A 12,587-nucleotide genomic window follows, 5' to 3' on the forward strand; every position below is an offset into this window, starting at 1 on the left:
TTAAACACCAAACACCTGGCACCCCAGACAGCAGCTGGCCCAGTGTGTGTCCACCAGCCCTGCTCTCCCCAGCCACCTCTGCAATTTGCCATCCTCAACCTGCAGTTTGTGTTCCTTAAATAAACCCCTAGGCTGAAGGTTTGTTGGAGGAAGGAGGAGGAGGAAGAAACACACACATCTGCTCCTTCTCCCCAGCCTGCATCACTGCTCAATCCCGACTTGCCATTGGCAAGAGGAAATGAATGGTATCACGGCAGCGCGAAGAGAGCTGGAGGCAAGCGGCGAGGAAGCCTCCAGCAGAGGAGGAGCGCGAGCATGTACGCTCTCCCTATTGCAAGCCACCAGCAGGATCCGGGAATGTCAGTTTCCCCGGGGCACCGCTCCATGGTGAGCTATGACACCATGTCTACTAGGAGCGGAGGACTCCCCCCTTCATAACTCACATTCCGTATTTTTTGAAGATTGAGCAAGTTCAGCTGTTTCCTTCCCCACCCTTTGGAAACGAGGAGTTGGATTTATCCTCTACTCGGCCGTCCAACACACACTCACACAGAGTCAGACAGCCCAGCTGCTGCAGAGATCCATCTTGGCACTGGATTTGGCTCTCCATGAAGAGATCCCTGATGCCCAGGACAAGCTATAACCAGGTCATGCTAATGGAGCAGGCTTGTGCTTGAAGTGAGGGGCCGCAGAGAGGCGTTTGGTTTGCCACGCTTGAAGGAGATCCAAGAGCGAAGCTGCCCCTTTGGCTCACAGGGACACTGTTTTACCCCGTCCATTAAAGGCAGAAAGTAGCAGCATGGTGGGAAAGCCACTTCCACCACATTTGTAGGCAGATGCGCTAGCCTAGCAGGAGGAGAGGACAGCATGGCACAGCTCGGGTGAGGCGAGGCTCGGCTCACTGGTATCAGATGCGAGGCTGCCTTTTGGTCACTGCCTCCACGTCTGCCCCTACCCACAAACTCGTTTCTAGAACCACTTTGCCAAGCCAAGGCCCATATGCGGCCACTGGGCTATTTATCAGAGGGCCAGTTGCGATGCACTGAGTCGGAAACATCACCCACCCTGCTAGATGAGGAAAAAGCTATGCTCCTGCTGAGAGCTGGAGGATCAACTCTGAGTCACTGCTCCGCACAGGCAGCTGATTGCAGAGGCTGGAATCTTGGCAAGACCTATTTTCAGCAACACCCATGCAGGGAGAGGGCAGGCGCTCCCACCCACGCACCCTCTCTGGAGCACAAGCAGCCTTCCCCACCCCAACCTCAAACTTGGCCCATGCAGCCATGACTTCACTTCCCATCCCCAAGGTGTGGTGACTAACCCTTATGGAACAACACCCCTGGGAAGGAGGTAAACACCATCATCCCTGTTTAACAGATGGGGAAACTAGAGGCACAAGCGAGGACCCATGAATGAAGGGATCTGTCAGAGCTAGGAGGTCCTGGGCTCCAGTTCTGTGCTCCAACCACTATCTCCAATGTAGACAGCTGGAGAGGTAGTAGGTTAAGATCTACACCCTCTCCACACATATGCCTTACCCAGATACTGGCTGTCCTCCCACCCACCTCGAGCCACTCTGCTCCATCCCCATCCCCTCCACGCTCACCTGCCAAAAAAGGTGGGAACAGAACAGCACCCATGTTTTCCAAGTTTTAGATATGTATAAACAACCCACACCCACAAGAAGCCAGGTAGTAGCAAACTCACATGTACAGCAAGAACACACCCATTCGCAGTGGGTTACAATGCTCAAGACACAGCCTAGCCATGCTTCCAGGAGGGCTATGCAGAGTCCTTCAGAACTACATGCTCTGCAGCCTTCGGCCCTGGGCGGGCACAGAAGGGAAGCAGTTAATCCAGGCCTTAAGCTTGGTTGCAATCATGGCTGTGAGATTTTGCAGAGACAAGAAAAGTAACTGAAAGTTCTGTGCCATAAGCCTGACTTTTCACTCTCCTCTGGACAATGCAGTCAGCCAGGGGCCGAGCCCCAGGACATCCGCTGGGAAGCTCACGCTACTCGAAGCTATTTCATGGGACAAGAAACCACGCTGTCCCAACCAACACAACAGGCTTTCAGCCAGAGATTCCAGTTTTCAAAGCTGCAGATGAGCTACTGTGACGAGATCAGCTGCCATACTGATCCTGGAACCGCAGTGGGCTGGGCTGAAATACAGCCCAAGCGTAGAATGGTCCCAACACCTTCCCAAGCCTGTAAGAAATGCTTCTATCTGCGCCAAGGCTGGATCACCGCCCCCCAGGTCCCAGCTGCTTGGCCGGCAAGGTATTTTGAGACACCATATGAAATGCTTAGTTAGCACCTACCAAGGGGAACAGGGCAGACCAAGCCAGCGTCCACAATTAGCCAAAGAGTTTGAATGAGACCAACACAACCCCGGAGCCATGTGCAGCAGCCATATCAGGCCCGTGCGTAGCTGGATGGTGGCCCACGAGCTACAGCAAGTTTGCCCCCCAGCTGGCAGGAGGCGACCTTACCTTCCGCCCTTCTCCAGAGAGTCCCACGAGAGAGAGGCCCAGAGAGGATACATTTTCACAGCTCCCGATTTGGTGCCAACGGCCATAATTCGCAGCTTGGGGTCGTAGGCCAGAGAGCTCGGCTGGTTGGGGAACCCATGTTCCACAGTCTAGGAGGAAGACGAAGAAACGGGACAGCGTCACACACCACGGAGTTCAGCGGTGCGAGACTGACTCGCTATGAGCCCACGGAGACGGTGGCGGCTCAGGGCCCATCCCAAAGCCTTCGCCCGGAGCTGCCTCCACGGGCTTGGACAGCGCGCGCACAAAAGACATTCCGTGGCATCCCTATTTACGGGGCCCACGAAGATCTCGCAATTTACGTGCCACCCTTCCCTGCAATGCTGGGGAGAAGGGGGAGGGCCTCACGCTCACTTGCTGCTCGGAGACCGACTCCCCCTTGAGCACCTGCCTGAAAGTCTTTTTACTAGGGTATGGCAGCGGCGCCAGGCAGTTCTGTTGCCCCATTGCCCCGGTGGGCTGGGCAAGGGCCACATGGGCTACAGCCTCACCTAACATTCCGAGCCCTTGGCCAAGCCTGAGCCGTGGCATTGTCTGAAAACGGCCAGATGTCGCCTTCCCCACTCCTCAGAGAGGGACCTGTGTTGTGACGACCCCTACAGGGCTCAGCCAAGGATCAGGGCCCACTGGGCTTGACAGGGTCCAGAACGTGGGAAGCAGGCCTTGCCCCAGACACAGACTGGCAGGACCATGACAGGGAGACAGTAGGTCCAATCTCCCCACAGCTTGTAACCGGCAGCCAAATTTAAGAGCCACGGCTCAAGACTCCTTGCAGCTACCGAGTCCCGGGACGTCCCTGGTGGTGGTGGGGGGGGGGGCGCTAATCACTGTGCGTCCCACTGACTTCATCGAGGCCTTTTGAACGGCCTGCATGCGCTGTAACCGGGAGGCAGCGCTGGATTCGCCGCGGCTCCGGCCCCAGCCTGATCTTTGCAGCGGGGATTCCCAGCACTGGATAGACAGCACCACTCCTTAGACAGCTGGCAGTCTTCTATTGCTGGCCACAGCTTCCTTTCAGGAAGGTTAATAAGAGTCGACGCAGCCCACACAGTGCAGGTGCAGCCTCCCTTCGCGTCGCTCCCACCCCAGCGGCCTCCTGGAAGGCCATGGTTTTAGGAGAAGTGGAAGGGAGGAAGAAGAGAAAAGACTAATCAGGCTTGGCTGGAAGAGCCGCCTGGAGCAACCGCTCCCTCCCACCTCCCCTGAGCAGTCCCAGCAGCGCTCCATCCAAGGACTGGGTTTTTGTTTTGTTTTTTTCAGGACCAACATGCAAGCATCCGAATTCCAGCTATATCTCTCAAGTGTCAGGGTCAATCTGAGCACAGTACAGGAAGAGAATGAATCTTAGATCTCACTCAGCAAACACTCCCCGCTTCCCCTCACAGCCACTTGGCAATCCGTGTGCAGCTCTGAACGCGACCACCCAGGGAATATATTCCTTACCCACAGAATGGAGTCCCCTGCAGCCAAGCAGAGGTGGGCAGTGGGATATGGGCCTTCTACTAGGTACCCGCAACCAGAGCTAGGGGACAGCCCAGCATAAGGGCTGGCTAAAGGGAGGACTCCTCTTAGCAACTGGATCTAGATTATTGGATGAACTTCAGTCACCTGCCAACTCAGAGAAACAGAGGATGTTTTTGCATCAAAAGTGTTCATAACGGACAAGTTATCCAGGAAGCGATGTCAGCAAGAGACCCTATTACAGGCGCAGCATACAGCCCGGTTAATTCCTCCTACCCCGAGTGAAGGAAGCTCATTCTGCCTCCAGCACCCCTTTCCCTAATGCTCACGGGCAGGACCCATCTCACCAAGCAGGGGCATTTAATACTTGGCATTTCCAAGGCACCTCACACAGAAGGCTCTCCCCAGTGCTTCGCAACTGTCTCTAGGACTAAGGCCATGCCTCTACGTACAGTGACACTGCAGCCAGCTATGCCACTGCGGTGCGTCTGGTGAAGACGCTCTATGCCGATGGGAGAGAGCTCTCCTGTGGGCATAAAAAACCCACCTTCGCAAGTGGCAGACGCTGTCCCACCGACATGGTGCCATGCACACGAACGCTTATGTCGGTGGAACTTACATCGCTCGGGGGTGGTGGCATAGTCACACCCCTGAGTGACATACGTTTTGCTGACATAGTTTGTAGCGTAGACATAGCCATACCACCACCATATGGCCTGTAGGATCTTCCCAACTGCACCTTCCACACACAGACTCAACTCTTGCGTTCACTTAGCAGATCTTAATCGCCTGCTTCCTCGTGGAACATCTGTCACCCACAGCAGCCAAGTGCCCCTTTTAAAGCAAAAGTATTTTCTCCAACAGTACGTAGCGGGGAGTTAGATGAGGACCAGACTAGAGGATGCTCTTGTACAAAAGAAAGGCCAGAAACGTTTTTTTTTGGTAAACTTACAGTCCAAGAACAACTAAATTTTTAAATACACGATCAGATTATAACAAGGCAGCTTGAGAGGTAGTGGGAGAAGTTTACCAGAAACCTGTCAGAGGATGGCTTGGCAAAAACCCTTGAGAAATCAGTGATCAGCCCCATCTTAAACACACCACTTGTTCTGAAGACCATGCCCTGCACAGACACCAGCTGCAGCACAAGCAACTAGGTTCCCCGAAATCTCAGCCCCACATGGTTACTCTGCAAAGTAGCAACACAGAACAGACTCGGGATCTCGTCATGGTAAGTACGAATCGTAAAACCGCTGATTTGCTAGTGGCTGCTGGGCCTATTCTGGCATTTAGAGACCCACAGATCTCCTTACGTGCAGGATATTCTGAAACAGCACCACACACAAGGTTAGTGGAAAGACTGAAATGCCATGGGAACAACTTAATGCTCTAGCCCGATGAAGGCCAGGTTTGGGGACTGGGTCTGTATGCCAGCAGGGGCTTCACACCCTGGACAAAGGGATACCTTGTCACCTTGCTCTTGAGGATGCACTGGACGTGATATCGCCAAAATTCTCCTGGGAACAGGGCTGGGGCCAGCACTAAAGTTTGCCACATTCTCAAGTGGAGAGTTCCAGTGAACAGCAGTCAGGCAAAGGCGATCCAGGGAGTAGGACACATGTGCCCTCTCTCCCACCCTAAAAGATAGCAATCAGATAGCTTCGAAAGACTTGGGTGCCAATGTTACTCCTCCTGTGGGACACATGTGTACAGTTAGCCTGTCATCACCAAGCCAGACAGCTCTAGGCTCCCTGCTGTCAAGCCACCCCGATTTCTTAAGCTAAGTAGAGCAGGGCCTGGTGACTGCTTGGATGACACCAAGGAAAACAGATTCTGCAGCATCAGCTATTAACATGGTTTCTGCTGCTAGTGCTCAGAGTCAGTACTGCACCCACTGTCCCTAGTGCTGGCCTACGCTGAAGACACAGTCCATGGGAGGAAGAAGGGGACAGGAGTTGTATCCTCTGCAAGCCAGAGGAGTCACCGAGTATGAAGCAAGGGTTTGGAATGCAGGCTCCTTGGAGCTAGACTAGAGCCAGCAGACCCGCCATTCAGCCCCAGGGCACTGTACAAACCACACTCCCTCTGCACCTTCCATCCAAGGGTCTCTAGTGCTTTGCAGCTATCAGTTCGCCCCCAGCCCCTCTGGGATGTGGGTCTCCATTCTGTAAATGAGGATACACCAAAGACGGGCTAAGTGACTTGCCAAAGGTCTCAAAGCGAGTAAGTGGCTGAGCCAGGACAGTCTTTAACTACTCAACTGTTTTGCCAGAAGAGGAGCTCAAACACATGGGCTGGAGGTAGCCAGTGTAGGACACCAACGAGCTACTCATAAGTAGCGAGTGACATTTACAGCCCTCAACACCCTTTCTCACAGGGGAAGCGTCACCCACCGTCTAGGTCGGGAACAGCGGCGTAGAGAGGAGGTTGACGTGCCCAAGGTCATAGGACAGCATGAGTGCAAGAAATTCAACCCAGCTCTCCCAAGTCCCTTGCACAAGGAAATAATTCATTGTTCCCAACAAGACACGGCACAGTCACAAGGGGTGAATGGAAGGGAAACATTCACAATTCTCCTACATCAAGGGCTATGGGATCCCCTGAGCCCACACAGGACAGAAAGGATTTGGTATCACCACTGAAATAAAATGGGTATGCAGTTCCCTCTGTAACCAGAGGCTTCACCTCCAACTCCCCTGGAGGGGAATGGCACACAGTGGTTAGGCCCCAGAAGACCCAGGTTCAACTCCTTGCTCTGCTACAGACTTCCTGTACAACCTTGGGCAAGTCACTTAGCCTGTGCACCACCTATAAAATGACAGGTTTCAGAGGAGCAGCCATATTAGTCTGTATCCGCAAAAAGAAAAGGAGGACTTGTGGCACCTTAGAGACTAACAAACAAAGCTCATGCTCAAATAAATTTGTTAGTCTCTAAGGTGCCACAAGTCCTTTTCTTTTTACCTATAAAATGGTCATTAATATTTCCCTACGTGCAAGGACAGATGCACAGAAGACTGCAAGGTGCTCATATATGCCCCTAAGATACATCACTGCATAGAGCAGGGGTGGGCAAACTTTTTGGCCTGATGGCCACATCTGGGTATAGAAATTGTATGGCTGGCCATGAATGCTCACAAAATTGGGGTTGGGGTGCAAGGGGGGTGAGGGCTCCGCCTGGGAGTGCAGGCTCGGGGTGGGGATGAGGGGTTTGGGGTGCAGGAGGGTGCTCCATGCTGGGATCGAGGGGTTCAGAGGGCAGGAGGGGGCTCAGGGCTGGGGCATGGGGAACAGGGGGAGTTAGGACTCCAGTTGGGGTGCAGGCTCTGGGGTAGGGCTGGGATGCAGGAGGGTGCTCCAGGCTGGGATTGAGGGGTTTGGAGGGTGGGAAGGGAATCAGGGCTGGGGCAGGGGGTTGCGGCACTGGAATGGGTCAGGGGTGCAGACTCCAGGCAGTGCTTACCTCAAGCGGCTCCCAGAAGTAGCGGCACGTCCCCTCTCCGGCTCCTACACGGAGGTGCAGCCAGGCGGCTCTGTGCGCTGCCCCGTCCGCAGGCACTGCCCCTGCAGCTCCTGGCCAATGGGACCTGCAGGGGTAGCTCCTATGCGTAGGAGCCGGAGTGGGGCCATGCCACTGCTTCCAGAAGCCATGCGGAGCAGCCCCAGACCCCGCTCCCCAGCAGGAACTTAAGGGCCAGATTAAAACGGCTGGAGGGCCAGATCCAGCCCACTGGCCGTAGTTTGCCCACCTCTGCCATAGAGTATTCCCAGACAATCAACCTGCCGGGCCAGGAGACAACCTTTCCCTTTCAACCTAAAGCAGGACATACTGCAGATGCATATAGTACTTCCTTATGTTTCTCTGAGCTACAACGAGCAGCAGATTAGTATCTTGCCCCCTACCACACACACATTGACGTTAGCCATCTCTCATTTTATGTTTCTCCCAGCTCCCAAAATCCAATGCTCCCACCTCTCAAACCGCCTCCCACTGGGAGCTGAAGATTTGGTTTATTACGAGCCATCAGCAGCAAACACACTTTATTTTTATCTCACGCTCCAGCTGCTCCGAGCTCTTCCCTTGCACGGGTGTGCTCTTTTTGGATGGGTTTCCACAGACCAATTAAGTGAGCTAGGTATGGCAGGTGCACGGCTGTTTGACAGACATCTGCATGTCTCACCCTGGTTTAATTACTCAAATCTCAGATCACTGTCCTGGGATAACTAGGAACCCAGGAAGCAGCCAATGGGTGGGGCCTGCTGCCTCATTTCCAGCTACAGAATTCCTTACAGAAGCTAATTAATTAGCTCTTCCCCATTTTCCTACAGACACCAGATTCCCAGCCCACCCTGTTTGGAAGATGAGTTCATGGCAGCCACTCAGATGGCTACTCCCCACTCCAGCCAGAGGAACAATAATGATAGGGAGGGAACATCAGCTGCATCTGGTACTGAACTCAGACATCAAGGCAGGAGATGGAGCTGCTACATTAAATTCCTGGCCCTGTCACAGATCTGTACATGACCTGAGGAGGGTGTGTAGACCTGTTTGGCCCTCTGAGTGGCGATGGTGTTTCCTCAGCTGGAGGAAGCTAGAGTGCTTTGAAGCCCTCCAACCAGGAGGAACTATGAACATTCCAATTAATAAAGAACTTGTCGAGGCCAAGCATGCAGTTGGGATTGTCCCCATCTGGCCAGGGATTCGTCATTGTCAGAGGGCCAGCGGGTCAGATTTTCTGTGCTGTCAGCCAGCTTGCAAACAGTCCTCTCGTTCCATTTTTCTCAATCTTTTTGATACCTGGGACCTGTTTGCTGCCTTCCTAAACGGTGTCAGGGAGATCTCAGGAAGCAGCTCCGGTCCACAGCCTGGTCATTGAGAAACACTGCTCTAGTTGGTCATTGAGCCACTAAGGGGACGCAACACTGAACCAAGGGTACAATACTTTGTGCATCTTTCTAGGGAGCTTAGGAAGAACCATCAGGAGGGCTAAATATTCGAGCACTTTACACATCTGAAGAATACCGCAGCACCAGGACAATCCATGACAAGTCTGGAGAGAGCTTACCAAAGCTCACAGGCCCATCCTGCTCAAGCAGATCCAGTTCTCACTGTACTTGTCACCACGACACCCAAGGAGAGTCCGATTATAACTACTCCAAATATTACAGCAGGAGTCGGGGGGGGGGGGGCCTCACGCCTGTAATTAGCATGGCCTCCCCCATTCCCCTTGTCTGGTTTCATACAAAGCCTTTCAGGGAAAGAGCTATTTCCTCTTGTCTGGTTGCATTCCACAGTTTGTGTTCCTCTGCCTAGTTCTGTTCTCGAACCATTCTTTGTGGTCGCTTTTACAGCCAACAACTGACAAACTAGAGTCTTGGCACAGGGCTGCTGCCATCACCAGGCCCCACTTGGACAAGATGCAGTGCATTCTTCTGGTCAGGAGTTACCCATCTGCTTGAAAACGAGGCATTGCATTTCTAGCTGCTTTGGAGCTGGGTTACTTTGAAAGAGGATCTTCAGAAATTCATAACTGGCCAGAACAATCATATCTCCCCTTGGAAAAGAGACAGCTAAGGGGAGATATGATTGAGGTCTATAAAATCATGACTGGTGTAGAGAAAGTAGATACTGTAACTACTTCTCATAACACAAGAACTAGGGGGTCACCGAATGAAATTAATAGGCAGCAGGTTTAAAACAAACAAAAGGAAGTATTTCTTCACACAATGCACAGTCAACCTGTGGAACTCCTTACCAGAGGATGTTGTGAAGGCCAAGACCATAATAGGGTTCAAAAAAGAACTAGATAAAATCATGGAGGAGAGAGTCCACCAATGGCTATTAGCCAGGATGGGCAGGAATGGTGTCCCTAGCCTCTGTTTGCCAGAAGCTGGGAATGGGTGACAGGGGATGGATCACTTGATGACTACCTGTTCTGTTCATTCCCCTGGAGCACCTGGCATTGGTCACTGTCAGAAGACAGGATACTGGATTAGATGGACCCTTGCTCTGACCCAGTAGGGCCATTCTTATGGGGGTTTTTTAACAATTTTTCAGAACCAGAACGGAGATGAAGTTCTGACAACAGATCCCTTTAAAGTACCTGCTTACAAGTGGCCATCACTCCATCCTCAAGACATTCCTTCTTCCATAACCCATGCACCATTCTCTAGACTAGCGAGTGCACCAGGATGAGCGGCCACCTCAGAGTCATGCCGACCCTTTTCATTCTGTTGCCAATTAACATGATAAAGAGCTAGTTCCCCATAGTCAGGCCTCCTTTATAGGAGCACCATTGCTGATTAAGCCATCTTGAATATAGGTTCAAAAATATAGCAGAAAATAGCTATAGGGCTCAAGTCACTTGCTTCTCACCCCGGTGTGATGGAACAACACTGGGGAGTCAGATTACATCACTCATGACTTTGTGGGAGCACGGCCATGAGTATGACCTAGGGCAACAAGAAGGACCAAAGCAGATCAATAGGTCCGATAGGAGGGAGGTGAGCTGACAAGCTAGAGGATCTACAAACACCCCCCCGCCCCGCCCGATACCACACACACTGAGACACCCAGTGCCACCAACTCCCTCCCCAGGTGTCGGCATCTGTAGTTTACTTAGCCCAAGCTCTGGTGAGTTACAGATTTCTGGGAGCTGTCAAGCACCCCAAAGGGACTGAGCCGGTCTTGTGTTTTGACGAGGCTAAAAGAGTTGAGCCACTGGGCCGTGCAGAAACACAGCTTCTTTGGGAAGATCACTGGTCCTACAGCTGGAACCAGGATCTGTCACTGCCCGTGAGATGCTCTTCTCCCCACGGATCAGGGGCCCACCCCCCAACTGGTATTGGAAGGGTAGGTCTGCAGTCAGACAACTCTGCACTTCTCGGAGACAGCGAGAGGAAGAGGAGAGCTGTAGGCATGGTGCATGCGAGTGCCAGCAAGGAGCCGTGGGTGCCAGCGGAACGGCTATCAGAGGTACCTGCCACTCCAGTGCCCGGTCTCGTGCACGGGCTGCCTGAGTTATGCAGTGAGCGTGAGAGTCGGTGACCTCGAGGGATCAGATTCAGAGGCAGCGCATTTTACTTGTTAACTGACAGGTCTCCAGGGTGAAAGGTTAGTGAATTAATCCTGCTACAAGCCTCCACTATTAACACGCCCCCTCCCCAACATCTTCCTTCTGCCACTAAATCCACAGAGAGCTTTCAAACTCCTCGTCGGAGCGACAGCTTAATGAGCTATTCTCTATGACCCAAGCCCATATTACAGCACATCCCCTCCCTCCCGGCCACGCCAGACGACGTCCCCAGGAGCTGTATCTGGCACGCAAGCTCTGGGCCTAGTTACAGCAGATACAAGTCAGATTTCAGGCAAGCTGAGAAGGTGGGGAGGGGGGAACGTCTTAATAGAAGTCAGGTGGACGATCCTATCCCAAAGCGCTCAGCGGATCAGAACGCAGCTCAGAGCTGCTCCTCAGCAAGTTCCTGCTGCAGCACAGAGACCCCGGCCACGTACAAGTCCTGCACCCACAGCAAGCCCGCAGAGCGACCTTGCTCTCGCCATGCCTCCCCAGCACAGGACAAAACCACTGCCCAAGCACAGGAGTAACCGCCCAGGGACTCAAGAACGGCACCATGCTCCCCCACCCCTGCAGCTTGCAACAGCCTTGAACGTCTCTGGTTGAATACCAAGGTAAAAATCACACCCCCAATCCTGCAGACGCTCCTCCTGAGACGAGCCAAGCAGTAAGTGCTATGACCAGAATCGTCCGCAGGATCAGGCCCCGTGTCACCAATTACAGAGGCCTGCCTATACCACGGGCGAGGCAAATGGCCACACGACACAGGGCCAGCCGCGCTACAGCTGTCTGTACACAGCATGGGTTGAGTCAGCACTTCAGCATGCATGTGGAATGGGACCACATCAGTGGCCCCCCCTCAGCCAGGGTTGGGAAATATTTAGCCATCTGCTTCCACCAGCCATCCCAGAAGGCGAGCAGGCCCCTGGAAACGGGGAGGAGACTTACCTTCCTTCGTCAAGCACCTCGAGATCTACTGATCGGCGTTATGTCATAGCTAGGTGGTATTCCGTCCACCGTGGACAGGGCCGGCTGGCGTCCAACGTGTGACGGGGCCATAACATGTTATTAGCCACACGTGCTCCCAACCAGACTATCCATTTGTACTCATCTCTTACTTGATAGAGGGAGACAAGTTACTCAAAAGTGAAGGAACGTCTCTTTGCCCTGTAGTTTCGCAGAGCAGGCTGCATTCGGCCTCCTGCAGAGGTGGCATTAAGCCGATGGGAGAGCTTTCTCCTGTGGGCTTAGAGCAGGGGTTCTCAAACTGGGGGTCGGGACCCCTCAGGGGATCGCGAGGTTATTTCATGGCGGGGTCGCGAGCAGTCAGTCTCCACCCCAAACCCCGCTTTGCCTCCAGTATTGATAATGGTGTTAAATATATAAACAAGTGTTTTTAATTTATACGGGGGCGGGGGGTTGCAGTCAGAGGCTTGCTGTGTGAAAGGGGTCACCAGTACAAAACTTTGAGGACCACTGGCTTAGAGCATCCTCACAGCA

At 53.2% G+C, this 12,587-nt stretch overlaps 1 protein-coding gene across 1 annotated transcript in view; it reads right to left on the bottom strand.

The window, feature by feature from the left end:
- Positions 1-12,587, bottom strand: part of LLGL1 (LLGL scribble cell polarity complex component 1) — a 72,719-nt gene that overhangs the window by 54,922 nt on the left and 5,210 nt on the right. The window contains exon 2 of the mRNA XM_073361811.1: positions 2,545-2,642. Within this exon, the coding sequence (XP_073217912.1) occupies positions 2,545-2,642 (98 nt within the window). The remainder of the gene's footprint in view (positions 1-2,544; positions 2,643-12,587) is intronic.

Source organism: Lepidochelys kempii, chromosome 10 (assembly GCF_965140265.1).
Source record: "Lepidochelys kempii isolate rLepKem1 chromosome 10, rLepKem1.hap2, whole genome shotgun sequence".
NCBI lineage: Eukaryota > Metazoa > Chordata > Testudines > Cheloniidae > Lepidochelys > Lepidochelys kempii.